This window comes from Nerophis ophidion, linkage group LG08, assembly GCF_033978795.1.
Source record: "Nerophis ophidion isolate RoL-2023_Sa linkage group LG08, RoL_Noph_v1.0, whole genome shotgun sequence".
Taxonomy (NCBI): domain Eukaryota; kingdom Metazoa; phylum Chordata; class Actinopteri; order Syngnathiformes; family Syngnathidae; genus Nerophis; species Nerophis ophidion.
In genome coordinates this window covers 54,867,211-54,886,881 of record NC_084618.1, presented here as the reverse complement: position 1 = coordinate 54,886,881, position 19,671 = coordinate 54,867,211, and the positions used below count along the sequence as shown (strand labels likewise).

The window sequence follows — 19,671 nt, the reverse complement described above, 5'->3', positions numbered from 1 at the left end:
TTTTTTTCTAAAATATATATTATATATTATACCAATATATTATTTGGTGTAAAAATTGTAATAAAACGTTTTCAAAACAAGTTACAATAATGCTCCTCCTGGCTGCAAGTAAGCACGGAGAGGCTTAAAAACCATCCATCCACCCATTTACTACCGCTTATTACGGGGGGGGGGGGGGGGGGGGCGCTGGTGCCTATCTCAGCTAAAATCGGGCGGAAGGCGGCGTACACCCTGGACAAATTGCCACCCTATCACAGAAAACTATTTTTTTTTAATAATTTAGATTTTTTTTAATACAAGTTCAAATTACACACTCATTTTTAAAAAGTATATATACATATATATGTATATGTATATATATATATATATATATATATATATATATAAATCGGTTTCCTTAAAATGTATAAATAAATAATTGTGATTTCAGGTTTTGTCAGCACCACTACTGTAATTTGACAAAAATAAATGGATGGATGTAAAACATAACACATGAAAGAGAATGAAAAAAAGAAGAAAGTCTCATACTAAACTTTACTTTTTTTAAATTTGTCTTTTGATTGAAACTTTTCAGAAAGTGGGAAGGTTTTCTTCATCATTGCTAGTTGTAGAATTTAATTTCAGAATAAAATAAAATATGTATTTTTTGGCATTACCCTGGATTTGTGAATATAGAATTTTCCTAGTTGACAAATATTTAACTGCATTCTTTATAAGTTTTCTATTAAAGCTAAAGAACCAACTGTGATATCTAAGAGTATAATATAAGTACCAAGCGATAAATTCAAGTTCAGTCTAGAATGGGAAATTTAAAAAAATTCAATCAATCAATCAATGTTTATCTATATAGCCCCAAATCACAAATGTCTCAAAGGACTGCACAAATCATTACAACTACGACATCCTCGGAAGAACCCACAAAAGGGCAAGGAAAACTCACACCCAGTGGGCAGGGAGAATTCACATCCAGTGGGACGCCAGTGACAATGCTGACTATGAGAAACCTTGGAGAGGACCTCAGATGTGGGCAACCCCCCCCCTCTAGGGGACCGAAAGCAATGGATGTCGAGCGGGTCTAACATGATACTGTGAAAGTTCAATCCATAGTGGCTCCAACACAGCCGCGAGAGTTCAGTTCAAGCGGATCCAAGACAGCAGCGAGAGTCCCGTCCACAGGAGACCATCTCTCCTGTGAAAATTAATGGTTTATCGTCTCCTTTCAAAGATTACAAAAAGGTGCATTGTGGAGAAACTTCCTCAATAAATATGGCTAGGATTGAGTAACAAAATTACAATTTGTGGACAGTTTTAAGCATGTCTAAAATTGAAGTGAAACGATGGACCCACCATAGACACCTTGGATTTTTTTAGCCAAAGCACATTTTTCAATTAGGAATCAGATACATGCATCAATATACAGCTAAGTATGCAGTCTTCATAGTGCTGTATGTGCATATAAGTGTGGAAGACCGTGGTTTTAAAGTCACACATATTTCACCGTTCAAGGAAAAATATTTGTTTATTCAGATTATAATAAAAAAGTAAAATAAATTGACAAAACTTGAGTTGTATTAAGAGTTTAGTACTAATTACATTCAATAAACATTGTGACAATTATAAATGAAGGAAAATCTGTTACTCTGAAAGTCAATACAAAATATTTGAGCCACTTCACCCTGAACACTGTTCAGTTCTATGCTATGAGGTCATTCTGAAACTGAACATACAACATAAGTGCACAATTTTAATTAAGACTGACAATAAAAGACATTAATATCATGTTGACAATGTTTTTCTTTCCAGTGAGTAACATTTCAAAATGATGCAGAAACAATGATGCATTTTCAGCTTCACGATTCAACACAAAGGGTTCCAAGTGTTAAATGTTAACAAGAAAAACAGCAAACACCTTTACCATTTTGATAATATGCAGTCCATGTTCCCTGTATTAATATTGCAATATAGATTAAAAGATAGTGTATGTATGTGATGTATCCCTTTAAAAAACATGTCAAAGTGCACATTTGCAAACCAAAAAAATCCGGAGGTTAATATGCAGATATGTATCATTATGATTACTGTGTATTCTCTGTAAAAATAAAAATCTATAGCATGAGTAAAAAATATATAAAATAACATATACTGGACAGATTTGATACAATCAACAGTGGTTTCACAGGCTTCTATTGTGGAGGAATGAATCCCAGAATGTGTGTGCGTGTATTTTTCAGCAGCAGTCCATCAATGTTGGTAAAGGCACCTCTTTTCTAAGGCGGAGCTTAATCTCTCCATGCTACTGCTGCACAAATTGAGAGCGTCGCGGTTCCTGCAGTTACACAGAAACACAATGTATGAACACACTCACATGGATCCCAGCGTTGCAATACCCTTCATTGGCGTTGCCATTTCCTACTTTGAAAGGACAATGTGAATCAGGGAGGCGTGGTGCTGGGCAAAGTAGTCTTGCTGGACGGCATGTTCCAAACATAACAGTTGGCCTGCTACCAGTGGCACTTTTTTCGTCTTCCCTTCTCCCTGAAACACACAAAAAATAAATGAGAAAAAGTTATTTAATGGGTGCTCACTGGGAATTTGGAAATTTCCATCGTTTTAACATTCCTACTTGACCACTCATAAGAAATGCACATTAGATCCCCTCTATTCATTAGGGTTACATTTCAACACCACCCGTGAGTGACACATATATAAGTACTCAGCACTAATGAATGATAAAGAAAGGTGATTGATAGAACAGATAGAATCAAAGTAACAATCTAGTCTTTAGCCTGTTTTTTAGGCTACAGTATAAACCGTACACTGCTCTGCAGTCCGCTGAATGATCCCATCTCGCAGCCTGAGGTGATGCAGGCATTCCTCCGAAGCCACGTCTACATAATCCACACTGCCTGCCTGTTGTAGTTCTAATAACAATTTATGATTATATTTAACTTGTGCTTACCTCGCTGTATGTTTTGAGGCCAAATTATTACAAAGTTGACTGTCGAAAGCTAGTGCTGCTGCAGCCACACAGGTAACGTCACATCATTGTGTACATTTATTTATGCTGTACATGTTATGCCTTGTTATTGTGTACAATGGTACCTCAATTTACGAGCTGAATTACTTTAATGACCAAGCTTGTAAAGTACTCATATCTCAAATCTGGAAAACGCGCAATTTTAACATATAACGTGCTTTTTAAAAAGAAAACAAAGCTTTTAGATGAATATTGCATGGAAACAATACAAAATAATATACTACTAACAGCTACAGTAGTCTTCTGAATTTATATAATAATGTTCAGCATTTACCTCGGAGAGAATACTCATTCTAGAGGCTGCTTACATGTCTTGTAACCGTAGGACCTTTTCCACCGCTGGAACTTTTTCAGGAACTTTCTCACTCACAAATAAAGTTCCCCCTGTGTTGCCATCAAAGAACTACCCAGGTAGATTTAGTTCTTCAGGAATCTTTCGGAGTTCCTCCTAGCCAGGTGAGACTTTTCCAAGCGACCTGGAACATTTTCGAGGCGGGCTGTTCTGTCGAATGCTGATCGGCTGAACACAGTTGGCGACATTCTTAAAACGTATTATTAAAACACACGACGGCCATTTGAATATACACGGCGACTTGTTTATTTCTTAAGTATTTACTCAGAGGACTAATTTCTGACCGTTGGATATTGCGGACAAAAGCCTGACTTTTTATAAACATTTCAGTGCACTTTGTTTTAAATCATTTTGTTTTGTATATGATTGCTTTGTTTTTAATTTACTTACTTGTTAATAAAAAACTGTGACCTAATATTGTCTGTTTAGTTATATGGTATCAGTGTAGAAAAACAGTAAACCACTCCTCCATACGTCATCAGCCTGATTTGTACACTACCCTGAACTGTGAAATGCGTGGAAACAGACCACACACTTCTACAGGAAGTGTTTCAGTGTCTACACCGTCACCCTTATTGTTAATTTTAAAGCCAAACTACATCCATTCTCCCTCTTCTGGCTCTACACCGTTTCCACTTGTAAGTGGTCTGCGTGTGTGTTGACACACATGCACCTCTACTCATATTACCAGCAATGTCACCACGGAGCGCCATCCTAAAGAAAAAGGGATTATCTGTATTTTTCCAAAACAGTACAGTACCTTTTTTAATAAATTAGTAATACAGTATTGTATTATTACTGGTATACGGTATAACCCTACTGTGGACCAAGGAAAATGCTCAATTGTTCAGTTTGTTAAGTCAGGACTACACAGAACAAATTCAAACACCAAAAACCGCATCCAAAGCTTCTCAATATATTTATGGATAAATGTTAATTGGTTTGTTTGTTTCTCTGCTTCAACAATCCACTTCTGCGCTGCGCTAACTTTCTCACTTCCCTAGAGGGGAGAATTGAGTCAATCTCTGAGCGGTGCTCTAACGCACAGGTCAACGGTCAAATCAAAACTTCTTGTGTAAACCAAGTAGCAACATGTAACGATATACTAACTCTTGTTTTGCGCAAACGCACAACCCTGTGAGAAAGACTGGTGGCGAGTTGGGCTTGTAACTCAAATCATGCTTTTAACTTAAAGCATTAAAAAAAAAATAGACAGCTAGCTTGTATTGCAAACTACTCTTAAGTTGAGGCAGAACGGTACTTACAGTATATCAATGACAGACTTGGGGTGAATGAAATGAGTTTTCTGCAAGAAACGGCCTATTTTGATTATACCGGGAGAGAAAAAGTGTGTGATATTGTACCCGGAGGATTCCCATGAGGACCAGCAGGGTAGAGAGAAAGGTGTACGCCTGGAAGGCTGAACCAGAGAGAAGCTTTTTCAACAGCATGTCTGTGAGAAACAGACACATCTCTTTAGAAGACAGAATGGACAGGATGTTTCATATTTTAACATATTGTGGGCCCACTGAGGGAAAAGGAGTGTCATCTTATTCACCAAAAGTTTCCAGCACTGCAGTCTGGATGACAGGTTTCTCACTGTATAAAGAAGCCACTTTCAGAAGGACATCAGCTGCCTTATGTGGGTTCGTCATGTCCACCTGAAGAAGCAGTATAGTCATTTGTTTTTGGCGTGAAGCTGTGATTTTAAAAATGTTGAATTCACACCTCTGGCAGCAGATGTCTCGTCATCTCTCCGAGCTGAAGAAGCTTCTCAGCAGATGGGCAAGCAACGAAAGACAATACCTCATCCTGTGGTACCGTAATCACAAAAAACATAGCAATTACCATTTTTGTTTCTTGCAAACTTACTGTAAATGATCTAATTAAAGCTTGGGCGTTCATTTAATGCTAATCATTTGGAGCACATAAGAAAATGGAAATGAAGACATAACTCTTTGACCAGATGGTCATTTAATAACATAGCAGCAACAAACGCAATGTTGTAATACCGCTAAGAAGCAAACTGCTCAGTCAGTATTAATACATCTAAGAAGTTAAAACAGAAAATGCATGAGTTTCACACCTGACAGGAGAATCCCGATGGAACTTTTTCACCTACGATACCCAGCACGCATTTCAACTATTTTCTGTTACGTCCTCCCTCGGAAGAAGAAAACATTCCCGCCCCACAACTATAAATACTATAATTGTCAATAAAACTGTTAAATGTACACCTCTGCATAATTCTGTGTCCTTATTAACAACAAAATAAATACTGATCAACTTACAATAAATAACTTTTGACATTTTTTTTAAAAGGCTGGAACATAAATTATTTAAAGTGCATCAATGTGCCTGAAATTCCCCCCAAAATGAAGCCCTTATTTACACTATGAATTGTTTTGACCATTTGATACTGAAAAATAAAATTAAATAAACTAAAAAAATAATACATTCAAATTGATCAGCCACATTTACTCAGAACACAATATATAAAAGTTTTTAACCTACAAAACAAAAATGAATAAAACAATTTGTGCTGAATTTTTTTCTTTATAAAAATGAGGAAGTCAGAATTATTGGCAACGACAAGCATGTTTAGCGGTGGACAGCTTTTTGGAGCGGGGTTTAGATAGATGGATTAAGCTGCTTGAGGCTTGCCACTCATGATATTCAAATAAAAACTGCATCAGGAGGTTGCCTAAAGCCACAGCTGTTAATACCAATGTTTTTTACCCAATGGTAATTACAGACCCAGATTATAGAAGACGAGGCAGTTAACCAGATACATTTAAAATATACTCTATATGTGTAATGCCTGACCTTTTGTGTGCTACACACACACACACGCACGCACACAACAACAATATAAACATATTGCTGAATTACTAAATACTTCTGGAGGAAGAGGGTAGAATCATTTTGTAAGTGTCATCTCACTGGACAATGGCACTTGGAAGAACTGTCTTCTTTTTCCAGCAATGCATTTTCTTTTCCAAACTCCTCCCCATTGCAACAGTCGTCATTTGCTGCTGCCTCGCCCTCATCATTGTCATCATCATCATCATCATCATCATCAGGTTCTCCCTCGTCGTCACTAAAAAGAGCAGTGTATTAATCAGAACCAGTCAGAGCATCAAGTTTCACAAATATTACCTGAGTGAAGCCAGCATCACTGCTTTGTCTTGGCTCTCCATGGCTTCCCTGAGACCCTCACAGCCATCCTCGCCCAAAAAGTTCCCTAGTATCAGACATGCACGCGCACACAAGTACTCTTTAGTAAAAAAAACAAAAAACTGAAATCATCACTTATGTTTGTTTGCTCAGCAGTTAATCCCAATACCGTTCAGATCCACTTTCTCCATGTAAGGTTTGTCCATGACGGCCTGAGCCACCACGAGCGCCGCCGCCTCTTTGATCTCTCCAAAGGACAGATTCAGCTCCTGCAAGTAGAACAGCATAATATGAGACTACATTAATTTTCTCCCCAATCATTTGAAATTAGTTTCTGTCATGTGGAAATTGATAGAGATGATTCACTACGCTGTGAAGCAATGAAAGAGGACTTTTGCCATGGTAGTGTTTAGTAAAGTGTGTGACGAGATCAGGTCCTTGTATCCTGCCTCAAAGGCTGCAGTAGAAATCAGAATACAGTACAGTAGATCCGGGCCATTCGCAGAGTTTAGGGCCCAAAAGTGTAAATAATGGACGTATTCATAAAAAGTCGCTAAAAGGCATGTTTTGATTCTGATGACCAACAATATACTCTTATTAAACACATTAAATTCAGTTTCACACTAGCGGTTTTAGACACATAGTATTGTACAAAACATGCAGTATATAAAACACACACAAACATAAAGGAAAAAAATTACAGAGGCTTGAGTTTGGGTAGCACCTTGAGGATTGGCAAGCCCTCTCTTAGCACTGCTGCGAGGGCAATCGCTCCTTCACAGCGGACCAAGCAGTCACCAAAGTTGATCACCTGGACATTCCTCAGATGCCCCAGAGCCTGAAGGAGGAATAAGAGTAAAAACAACTATACACCCCAACCTATGTTGATGGAAAGAGTGTTAGAGTAAAGAGGCCTGACCTGTGCCATAGCCAGTGTTCCTCTCTTTGTGAAGGTGTTGTCGTTGAGGTTGAGCACTCGCAGCTCTGAGTTGTGTCGAATGGCAGAAGCTAAAGTGATGACGCCTGCATAGTTGATGCCATTTTGGGGCATGTGGACCTCCTCCAGACTTCCCATCAACTATGAATTTTGTTTAAAGATACCAAAACAAATTGCATAATTGACAGTACATTTTTATGATTCGAGAAAACCACAGTGTATTTCACTTGACATCTGGATTTTCTCAGATTTTATTGAAAATATCAGATTATTAAGAAGTGTTTGCCATATTTTGTCCAACTCATGTAATGCTAGAGTGTATAAATAAAACTAGTGTGTTAAAATGTATGTTTGCATGTCATGAAGTAGCTAGTGAGTCCATCAAACAAACAAGTACAAATGGATTACTTCAATAACAGGTTATATATATTTCAGATGTTATTTAACTGTAAGTAGGAGTACCATGCAATATTAGATCTTCTAAATTTGACCAGTGTTTTAACTGTACTTAATTCCTTGAATATCAATTCAACTACTAATAAATCAGAAGTACATTTCTAAAAAAAAATTTTTTTGGTGCTAAAAGTTGTGGTTACTTATGATACTTGATGAAGTAGTACGTTAACCTCTTTTTACCTGAAAGGCTTTGGCCAGGGCACTGGATCCTTCATTTTCTAAACGATTTCTCCCAGCAACAAATATTCTCAATTTGAGCGCAGCGCCAGCAGTTACTGAGGATCTGTGGCACTCCATCAGTGCTTCTGCCAGAATCTGCAGAAACCACACAGCATCTGCATCATCTCCATGCTTTAACGCAGCTTAATGTGGAATTGTTGAACAGTGTTTTTAAATAAAGTTGGACAATTTTCTTCTTTTTAAAAAGGAAGAGATGCCAAGAGCTCACCTTTCCTCCTCCGATTCCCATCCCACAATTGTTGAGTCTTAGCTCTTTCAAGGTGTGGCAGGTAGGACTTTTAAGAAGCTGTTGGATGCCGCGCACGCCATCTGGTCCAAACGCATTATCACTCAAGTCCAGCACAGTCAGACGGGCCCCTGCCATCATTATTCCGCTGCTCAGTGACTCCTGATAAACCCATGAATTATAAACATACAATAAATTATTATTATTTTTTTTTAAATCAATTAATTACCTAAATGGTTCATTCAAGCGTAAATTTAAGGATTCACAATATGGACTGAAAGAATCCTCATACAGATTTACTATCAATCTATACATACAGTATTAGATACAGTATATAATCACAATAAATGTCATTTAGTGGATGAATAGATGAACTTCTCACTAGGGCTTTTGGGATTTCAGAGCGTAGTCTTCCAGTAAAAAGGTCGCTCCAATAACAACACTGAAAGACAGTCATTGAAAAACACAATCATTTACAGATAAGATCATAATATTGAGGTTTGTCGTCTTAAGTTTCTGCAAGTGACTTTAAGAAAGTGTATACCTGAAGCCAATGTTTGCTTTCTAGTGCCTGGGCAATGGCTACAGCTGCCTCAACGCCCAAAGTGTTTCCTTCCAAGCGTAAGGCTCTCAAATCTTGACACTGTTCTATCTCCTGCACCAGCTCTTCCACTGAAGGGACACATATGGTCAAGAAGAACACAGACTGGGTAACAGATGTTTGCCTATTATGCACTGTTCATAAAAAGTTAGCGATATTTGTCTTTCAGGGAAAGTTTTAGGATGAACCTACAATGTACAGTAACCTTTGCAGGTCAACTTAATTTGAAATTAATTTGAAAACATGAGAATCATGAGATTTTATATAAAATGTCTAACTGTACTATACGCAATTAAAAAAATACCCATTTAACCGATTTACTATAGGCCTGACGGTTAATATTCAAAACACTCTCCATATTTCCACATGTTTGATGCATTATACTTGCTAGAGGGACATCGATAGCAAACTGATGGATGGCTATATATTTCTGATTGATTACAAAACTTTAAAGAGTTCAGAGAAGTAAAAGGTAGGAATGGTTCACAAAATCTTAATGTTCAATGTTTTATGGTTTATACCTCATACTGTAGCAGTCTTGGCATCAGTAAGCTGTGCCCGCCCTGGGCTGGAGGCTGTTTATCTTTTTTAAATTACATCGCAGCAGGTCAAAAAAAAAAAAGGATGATAAGTCATCAAAACAAAGGCATGTTGATAACACAATTACCTGACACAAACACAAATACCTGACATGTTTAAGTATTAACATGGAAAGAAAATGTTGACAGAAACAAAATCCAATCATATTTAATTTTGTCTTGTCGAAGGGTGTGAAAAGTTCAAAACATATCCAATCACAGCTCTTTAATGGCGTACCTTGAAAGAAGGCTTGGGGTTAGTTATGAACGAGAGCCAATCAGATGCTCTTAGTTGAGAGATAATGAAGCCACTGCACAAACCAAAATGTGTGGCTTTATTTTGTTCCACACCGTATGTAATACACCTGAGAGAAAGTGAACAGGACTTTTTAAAAATGGGGACGGCGTGGAGCAGTGGAAGAAGAGTGGCTGTGCACAACCCGAGGGTCCCTGGTTCAATCCCCACATAGTACCAACCTCGGGGTTAGTTATGAACGAGAGCCAATCAGATGCCCTTAGTTGAGAGATAATGAAGCCACTGCACAAACCAAAATGTGTGGCTTTATTTTGTTCCACACCGTATGTAATACACCTGAGAGAAAGTGAACAGGACTTTTTAAAAATGGGGACGGCATGGAGCAGTGGAAGAGTGGCTGTGCACAACCCGGGGGTCCCTGGTTCAATCCCCACATAGTACCAACCTCGTCACGTCCGTTGCTCTCGCTGCTGTGTTGGATCCGCTTTGGACTGGACTCTCGCGACTGTGTTGGATCCATTATGGATTGAACTTTCACACTATCATGTTGGACCCGCTCGACATTCATTGCTTTCCTCCTCTCCAAGGTTCTCATAGTCATCATTGTCACCGACGTCCCACTGGGTGTGAGTTTTCCTTGCCCTTATGTGGGCCTACCGAGGATGTCGTAGTGGTTTGTGCAGCCCTTTGAGACACTAGTGATTTAGGGCTATATAAGTAAACATTGATTGATTGATACTGAGCAAGACACTTCACCCTTGCTACTGAAGGGTGCTGGTTAGCGCCTTGCATGGCAGCTCCCTCCATCAGTGTGTGAATGGGTAAATGTGGAAGTAGTGTCAAAGCGCTTTGAGTACCTTGAAGGTAGAAAATCGCTATACAAGTACAACCCATTTATCATTTATTATTTATCATTGCCATGATGCCGTCAGCAGGCAAGTTATCGATCATGACATCTGTAAATCAAATCTTTTATTTGCTGCTATCTGTGTTGCGCCAAAAAATGATTCCCAGACAAAAATTGATTCCTGTCACGGGAATGCCTATACTGCTTTCGGGCTTTGTCTGTCCACAACTGATTACTAAATGTAGGACAAAAACTTACTTACATTTGTGGTTATTGTAAGGATATGCGTTTGAAATTATTCAAGTCTTTATCACGTCCGATAAATAACAGTTTGCAATTTCTATGGTAATAATGAGATCGTAAAGGACTGTTACTGATCCAATGTTGATGTGCTAAAACCTCTTGTTTAGAAGCTACATAGAGTATTAACTGTTCTTTAAACATGCACATAATACATTTCAATCAAGTGTTTGGATGTATTCCTTTAAGAGAGTTGCATGTGATAATAAAGTACATACTGTTCCGTTTACGTGTTAAAGTACCCTTTATACCCATATGAGAGTTACATATATGATAATAAAGTACATACTGTACTGTTTCTGTTGTAATACTCTATGAAAATCAATCTCCACACGACATTATAGTGATATTGACACATCTCATCTGTACATATCCTTAGGGTATTCTATTGATTTATGTAAATATCAAAATATTAGTTTAAATCCCTTTTTGGCAACCAAGAATACATTGATTTAATGAATACTTCTAAACACTTAAATATTTACTATACGCAGGGACAAAGAACAGGTAATATAAAATGTAGCTTCTAAGGAAGAAATAGGTTTTAACACATCAATAGTGGATCTTCAACAATCCTTCGCAACTAATAGCATATAAATGTCCAACTCTTACATTTTTCGGACACGATAAAGACTTAAATAATTTCAAACACATATCTCATGGCAGGCATTCTTTATTCATTAATGATGTCCAATGAGGAGCAGCCAGGTTCCAGACATCCGTGGTCCGTCATTAAACGTAAATACTTTTAGTTATAATATATTTTTTGTGTTTGAAGAGTTTGCCTGCCAACACAAGAACAGGCACGTTCAACTGTTTTAAACAGTATTGCAGTCCCATGCATATTTTATTATTCAACCGTAATTTTAGTTCTACTCAGTCCAGATCATCTATTTGCTGAGCAAATACTCTTAAAGGCACACGGTGTAATAGGTTAAATTATCGTGTTGAATAAAAAGGTTACATTGTTACAATTTTACTTTAATGAAGAGGAATTTTGACATACTGCATTTGTATTTTGCGCCAACTGTTGCAAGTTGTCTGAAGTACTGTAATAGCTCAATGCTTTGCAATATTGTATGATGTCAGCAAATGTCTTACAAAAAGATTCACTCCATACTTGGTGGTGACAACTACTATGGTAGCTACAGCTGCTACTGGGGTAGACTGCCTGTTTTATGCATACCACATCTTTATTAAAAAAAAAAAAAAAAGGTCCTAGGGGTTACCTGCTCCATCTCAACTTTAGTTCGGGGGTCCTAGGCCTGGACAGCATTAAGACCCCATGCATAGTTTAGTCAATGTTCAAACTAAGAACCTCTTTGAAAGTTACTGGTGCATTTAAGGTCCATCCTTATAATTCACCCGAAAGCTCGATATCCAAAAGTGCTTGTGAGTGGTGTCGTCGATCATACCTGATTCTGCGTTGTCCAGCTTCAGCCCTAAGCCTTTAAAGCTCAACTCTCCATCCCCAACATGGGTGTTGGCGAGAGAATCAACCAGCTCAGCAATGTCATCTGAAGCCATGATGTCTACAAGTCATTCCAAACAATGTGTTAGGTCATCATAGGTAAGTTTCCAACAGGTTAAGCATGTACAAAATCCGCTAAAGCGATGTCTAAAATAAGTATAATGACGTTTTACAAACGTACAAGTGATGAAACCGTAGACGTCTTTACGTAAGAATAAAAAAGACGTCCGCAGTTAGCTCAATCGAAGCTAGCAGGTGCTATTCTCACTTATCAATAGTCGTTCTATTAAAGCATAAACGAGATCAGACTTCCCAGCCCGGCGAATTGTTAACATGGCCACCAGTGTAGTCACAGAAGATAATTGACTGCCAACAAGAAACAAACGTTACCACCAGGAGAAAATTCCAAGGAAATAATCGCTAATCCACGCTGTTCCGTCTCAAACCGCGCCGGTTGCGGAGGCTTGTGACGTCATGTTTTCCGGGTTCTTTCTTGAGCAACACGTTACGTCATGCATATAAATGCTCTCCTTCATGGTGCACTGACGCCATCTGCTGCTCAGACACCAAACTGCAACGATTGACTTTCTCATACTAGTACTTTGTTTACAGTATTTACACTGATTAACTCAGTGGTTCTCAAATGGGGGTACGCGTACCTCTTGGGGTACTTGAAGGTATGCCAAAGGGTACGTGAGATTTTTTTTTTAATATTCTAAAAATTAGCAATAATTCAAAAATCCTTTATAAATATATTTATTGAATAATACTTCAACAAAATATGAATGTAAGTTCATAAACTGTGAAAAGAACTGCAACAATACAATATTCAGTGTTGACAGCTAGATTTTTGGGGACATGCTCCATAATTATTGATATTAAAGATATCTTTTTTGTGAAGAAATGCTTAGAATTAAGTTCATGAATCCAGATGGATCTATATTACAATCCCCAAAGAGGGCACTTGAAGTTGATGATTACTTCTATGTGTAGAAATCTTTATTTATAATTAAATCATTTGTTTATTTTTCAACAAGTTAACACGTTTTTAATTATTTGTATATATATTTTTCCAAATAGTTCAAGAAAGACCACTACAAATGAGCAATATTTTGCACAGCTACACAATTTAATAAATCAGAAACTGATGACATAGAACTTTATTTTACTGCTACATCTCTTTTTTTCAACCAAAAATGTTTTGCTCTGATTAGGGGGTACTTGAATTTAAAAAAAAAAGTTCACAGGGGCACTGAAAAAAGGTTGAGAACCACTGGATTAACTGAGCTTTAATTTGGTGCACATAAATCACAACATTAAAAAGTTAATCATTTAAATTTTTATTTAAAAATGTCCAATAAATAATATATTTTAATGTCCAAATATTTCAAAAAAGTGCAAATATATATATATATGTAAATATATATGTAAATATATATATATATATATATATATATATATATATATATATATATATATATAATATAAATATATATATATCAATAGCTAAAATGCATGATAGTAGGCTACAACATATTCTATTAAAATTGCTATTTAAAAAAGCTGAATTAAAAGAAATAAAAAACTAACAAAAGACAAAAATAAGTATCTGGGGCCAAGGGATAACATCCATCCATCCATCCATTTCCTACCGCTTGCGTTTATGCATGATTTTTTTTTTAACTTTAAAACTGGCCTTGCTCAAAAATTAATACAAACGTACTATCAATGCATAGATCTGAAGTTTATATAGAGATTTAAGAATTGAAAGTAAAAATGATACATATTAATGTATAACTTATTTTTAACACTTTTATGAGTGTACCCATCAGGCACAAGACAGTGATACAATGTTGATTATACATACATGTCCTTTAAAAGGACTTGGAAAAAAGGTTGCAAAATAGTTGTATTTGTAAATTGAGACAATCTCCATCATTGGATCCACAGTGTTGGTTGGGAAATGACCAAATTTCAAAGGTTAAATCGACATCACAACCTGACAGTGAATAAGTCATCAAAAGCATGTTGTTTCAATGTGCTATTTGTGTTGAAGAATATTGAAACTACCAAAATTCAATGGTCAAATCAACGTCAGAACACAACATTGATTAAACGTTGTCATAAAGCATGCTGTTTCAACGTTATGTTTGAGTCGGTCAATGTCAGGACCTAATTCAACAAGTTCTCAAGGTTGTTTTAATGTCTTGTGCCTGCAGGGTAGGCTTTTTGGATCCCCGAGGCCTTTAGTCTACTTTTTATTATTTTTTATTTTTTATTAAATCAACATAAAAACACATGATGCACTTACCCAAAAAAAACCTCCCTCCCACATTTACACTCATTCACACAAAAGGGTTGTTTCTTTCTATTATTAATATTCTGGTTCCCAATATATATCAACACAATCTGCAAGGGATATACACAGTCCGTGAAGTACACGTGATTGTGTGTGGCAAACTGTGATTGTTGAAAAAAATAATGAAATATTATTATTATTTACATATTTAAGGCTCCAATAACTTCACATCAAATATTCCGAATTTGAACATATTTTAGGGAAAAATTTAGCATATTTTATATTTTGCCATAATAAACAGGGTTTCCATCCATCCATTTTCTACCGCTTATTCCCTTTCGGGGTCGCGGGGGGCGCTGGCGCTTATCTCAGCTACAATCGGGCGGAAGGCGGGGTACACCCTGGACAAGTCGCCACCTCATCGCAGGGCCAACACAGATAGACAGACAACATTCACACTCACATTCACACACTAGGGCCAATTTAGTGTTGCCAATCAACCTATCCCCAGGTGCATGTCTTTGGAAGTGGGAGGAAGCCGGAGTACCCGGAGGGAACCCACGCATTCACGGGGAGAACATGCAAACTCCACACAGAAAGCTCCCGAGCCTGGATTTGAACCCAGGACTGCAGGACCTTCGTATTGTGAGGCAGACGCACTAACCCCTCTGCCAGTTTTCTTTGACAAAAAGGGACCAGAAAATAAAGTTTGTGTCAACGAATAGATGTTTAGTTTATCTGTAGATATTTTAGCATTGAAAGAAAAAGAAAAATACATGACCTGTTTTTAAAAATTTAATGACTGAAACCCTGTTGAGTCTCCAGGACCGTTAATATTCACCAAAATAGAGGGGAACCCTAACGATTACAATTTATATTGGCTTTGAAAATGAAAAATATCATAATGGCTTTAATTTTTCAGTGCAACAGCCCTGCTTTACATTGTGTTCATGTTAATGATATACATTATCTCAAATAACTAGAGCGTGGTTGTCAAAGTCAAGGCCCGCTAATGAATTATCTAAGGCCTCCGGGACGATACTTGATTAGTATTAGAACCAGCCCGCAGGCCACAGCCACCTGCTGCTGTTTTGCACACACCAATACTCCATTAGTGTTGGCGCTAGGAATTTTAAAAATGGGGTCCTAAAGACCCCATCAAGTCATAAAAATGAGGTCCCACAGTAAATCTTTGGAATCCCACTTTTTTGTGACTGTTTTGAAAACAAATGATACATGTATGCATTATCCTGTTAAATCTCACATTATATATTGTGTTTTGGAGAAAGGTTGTCATAAACGTTACTTAATTCATTAAGTCACGTATCACATTTTTATGCATTTGCACATTTACATATGCATACCTCCAGGCAACTTCAGCCCTTGACTAACACCCTTCCCCCTCCACATCCCACTTCCCCGGATTGTAAAAAATCAAATGTATATACTTGTTCTTGTGCTTTCTGAACTCACAATGTTCACTGCTCGCTGTAAATATCCTACCAAGCCAGACCTACACTTTTTCAATGTCCATTTCTCTGATGATGCAATTGTTGCTGTCTGAAGTGCTGATATCAACCAAACCCAACCAGCCCCAACCCCCCCCCCCCCATATACCACCCCCCAGATTGTAAATCATGTAAATAATTCAATGTATATACTCTGATGATTAACTTGTGTGATGACTATATTATGCTGATAGTATATATTTGTACCATGAATTGATTTACGTGGACCCCGACTTAAGCAAGTTGAAAAACTTATTTGAGTGTTACCATTTAGTGGTCAATTGTACGGAATATGTACTGTACTGTGCAATCTACCAATAAATGTTTCATTCAATCAATCAATCAATCAATCAATCAATCAATCAATCAATCAATCAATCAATCAATCACTCATGGGACGGCGTGGTGTGGTGGAAGAGTGGCCGTGCGCAACCCGAGGGTCCCTGTTCAATCCCAACCTAGTACCAACCTCGTCACGTCCGTTGTGTCCTGAGCAAGACACTTCACCCTTGCTCCTGATGGGTGCTGGTTAGCGCCTTACATGGCAGCTCCCTCCATCAGTGTGTGAATGTGTGTGTGAATGGGTAAACGTGGAAGTAGTGTCAAAGCGCTTTGAGTACCTTGAAGGTAGAAAAGCGCTATACAAGTACAACTCATTTATCATTTATTATTTATCGATCAATCAATCAATCAATCAATCAATGTGAAGTGAAGTGAATTATATTTATATAGCGCTTTTCTCAAGTGACTCAAAGCGCTTTACATAGTGAAACCCAATATCTAAGTTACATTTAAACCAGTATGGGTGGCACTGGGAGCAGGTGGGTAAAGTGTCTTGCCCAAGGACACAACGGCAGTGACTAGGATGGCGGAAGCGGAAATCGAACCTGCAACCCTCAAGTTGCTGGCACGGCCACTCTACCAACCGAGCTATGCCGCCCCCCAATCAATCAATCAATCAATCAATCAATATTCAGTTTTAAACATTCATTCACGTTCTTCTTTACTTCGTCGCTCTAAACTTCACATTTTTTCTATATTTTTATTGTAATATTTTCAGAATGTGTTAGTTCTATTTTTGGCCAAAGTAAGACAAAGAAAGCAGTTTGAAGTTATCTTTATTTTTTAGTTTTAATACCATGATTTTATTAGTCGGCCCCGTGTGTGCACAGATTTTCCTCCATGCTGCCCCTGAGCTAAAATGAGATTGAGACCCTTGAACTAGACTTCTAGAGCGGTGGTTCTCAACATTTTTTTTCAGTGATGTACCCCCTGTGAACATTTTTTCAATTCAAGTAACCCCTAATCAGAGCAAAGCATTTTTGGTTGGAAAAAAAAGAGATAAAGAAGTACAATACAGCACTATGTCATCAGTTTCTGATTGATTAAATTGTATAACAGTGCAAAATATTGCTCATTTGTAGTGGTCTTTCTTGAACTATTTTGAAAAAAATATATAAAAATAACTAAAAACTTGTTGGAAAGAAAACAAGTGATTCAATTATAAATAAAGATTTCTACACATAGAAGTAATCGTCAATTTAAAGTGCCCTCTTTGGGGATTGTACTAGAGATCCATCTGGATTTATAAACTTCATTCAAAACCAGTGGTTCTTAACCAGGGTTCGTTCGAACCCTAGGCCTCCGGGGTTCGGTGGAGCCTCCACTCAAGCCACACCTGACTCATCGTGGACATAAAAACTTCTCCCTATCGGCATATTAGGGATACGGCAACAGCAGAACCCAAACTGATTTGCAGGTGTGTAATTTGTTACCAGTTCATGCACTGTGTTGGTTTTGTTCTTTGAACAAGGTGATTTTCATGCACGGTTGTGCACCTAACTTTGTCTTGAATTTGAAAAACATTTTATTTTTCACTAAAGAAGGGTTCGGTGGATGCGCATATGAAACTGGTGGGGTTCAGTACCTCCAACAAGGTTAAGAACCACTGTTCTAAACATTTCTTCACAAAAAAAAAGAAATCTTTAACATCAATATTTTTCAATCAATCAATCAATGTTTATTTATATAGCCCTAAATCTCAAAGGACTGTACAAACCACTACGACTACGACATCTTCGGAAGAACCCACATAAGGGCAAGGAAAACTCACACCCAGTGGGACGCCAGTGACAATGATTACTATGAGAAACCTTGGAGAGGACCTCAAATGTGGGCAACCCCCCCCCCCCCTCAGGGGACCGAAAGCAATGGATGTCGAGCAGGTCTAACATGATACTGTGAAAGTTCAATCCGTAGTGGCTCCAACACAGCCGCGGTAGTTCAGTTCAAAGCGGATCCAAGACTGCAGCGAGAGTCCTGTCCACAGGAAACCATCCCAAGCGGAGGTGGATCAGCAGCGTAGAGATGTCCCCAACTGATACACAGGCGAGCGGTCCATCCTGGGTCTCGACTCTGGACAGCCAGTACTTCCTCCATGGTCATCGGACCGGACCCCCTCCACAAGGGAGGGGGGACAGAGGAGAAAAAGAAAAGAAGCGGCAGATCAACTGGTCTAAAAAGGAGGTCTATTTATAGGCTAGAGTATACAAATGAGTTTTAAGGTGAGACTTAAATGCTTCTACTGGAACATGGAACATGTCCACAAAAAAATCTATCTGTCAACACTGAATATTGCATTGTTGCATTTCTTTTCACAGTTTATGAACTTACATTCATATTTTGTTGAAGTATTATTCAATAAATATATTTATAAAGGATTTTTGAATTGTTGCTATTTTTGGAATATTTGAAAAAAATCTCACGTACCCCTTGGCATAACTTCAAGTACCCCCAGGGGTACGCTTACCCCCATTTGAGAACCACTGTTTTAGAGTATCAAAAATATTGACATTTTGATTTGAGAATCGACACTAAAACATAAAGTTCTGGTATCGGCGGTACCGACATTCCACTATCGACTCGCACATCGCTATCACGAAAGAACAAGCCATCACGACTGCACTGGCCAAACACCTCGCTAGCAAAAGAGGAGGCTAACATTGGCTAGCGAGCAGTTCGGCAGCAGCTGGTAAAAAACACTCAAATCTACAAATCAATGAGAGGAAGAGCGAACTTTCAAATATGCGCTTGGATATCGAGTGATACTCGTCTAATTGATCCTGACTTCATCGTCTTTAACGCCCAGTGAAAGTCCAAGTGATCTGAAAAAGAGCAAGAACTCCAAACGGAAGAGTGAGTTGTGCTAAAAAAAAGGGTCTCGACTATCATTTTGTTTAAGAGCTTTATTTTTCTTTGTGGTTATTTAGGACAAATGTTATGAAGTGTAAAGGCAAGTATACACTGCTCGTGCTTGCAGTCCGCACATGACCATCATTACACTCATTTCTAACTCGTTAGCCTTTAGCACGACTAGCGTTAGCGGG

General features: G+C 37.9%; 2 protein-coding genes across 7 annotated transcripts in view; one reads left to right on the top strand and one right to left on the bottom strand.

Moving 5' to 3' along the window:
* Positions 1–818: 818 nt before the first annotated feature.
* On the bottom strand, positions 819–13,004 carry rangap1b (Ran GTPase activating protein 1b). Of its 5 annotated transcripts, none has more exons than XM_061908975.1 (16): positions 12,660–12,961; positions 12,423–12,539; positions 8,970–9,097; positions 8,808–8,867; positions 8,408–8,596; positions 8,140–8,274; positions 7,486–7,644; positions 7,291–7,404; positions 6,736–6,835; positions 6,549–6,633; positions 6,333–6,489; positions 5,118–5,201; positions 4,948–5,050; positions 4,754–4,842; positions 2,366–2,535; positions 819–1,189 (listed from the first exon to the last, which is right to left on the bottom strand). In XM_061908975.1, exons 2-15 carry the CDS (start codon positions 12,532–12,534, stop codon positions 2,410–2,412), a joined length of 1,641 nt encoding a protein of 546 aa, XP_061764959.1. In that variant the 5' UTR covers positions 12,535–12,539; positions 12,660–12,961; the 3' UTR covers positions 819–1,189; positions 2,366–2,409. The 5 variants fall into 5 exon arrangements, with proteins under 5 accessions (XP_061764959.1, XP_061764956.1, XP_061764957.1 ...); XM_061908972.1 differs by lacking the exon at positions 819–1,189 and adding an exon at positions 1,501–2,326 and having other exon boundaries at positions 2,414–2,535; positions 12,869–13,004; XM_061908973.1 differs by lacking the exon at positions 819–1,189 and adding an exon at positions 1,501–2,326 and having other exon boundaries at positions 2,414–2,535; positions 12,872–12,963.
* Positions 13,005–19,207: 6,203 nt separating this feature from the next.
* The window catches only part of zc3h7bb (zinc finger CCCH-type containing 7Bb), a 37,183-nt gene continuing 36,719 nt past the window's right edge, over positions 19,208–19,671 (top strand). For both annotated transcript variants that reach the window (XM_061908970.1, XM_061908969.1), the window contains exon 1: positions 19,208–19,480. The gene's annotated coding sequence lies outside the window, so the exon portion shown is untranslated. The remainder of the gene's footprint in view (positions 19,481–19,671) is intronic.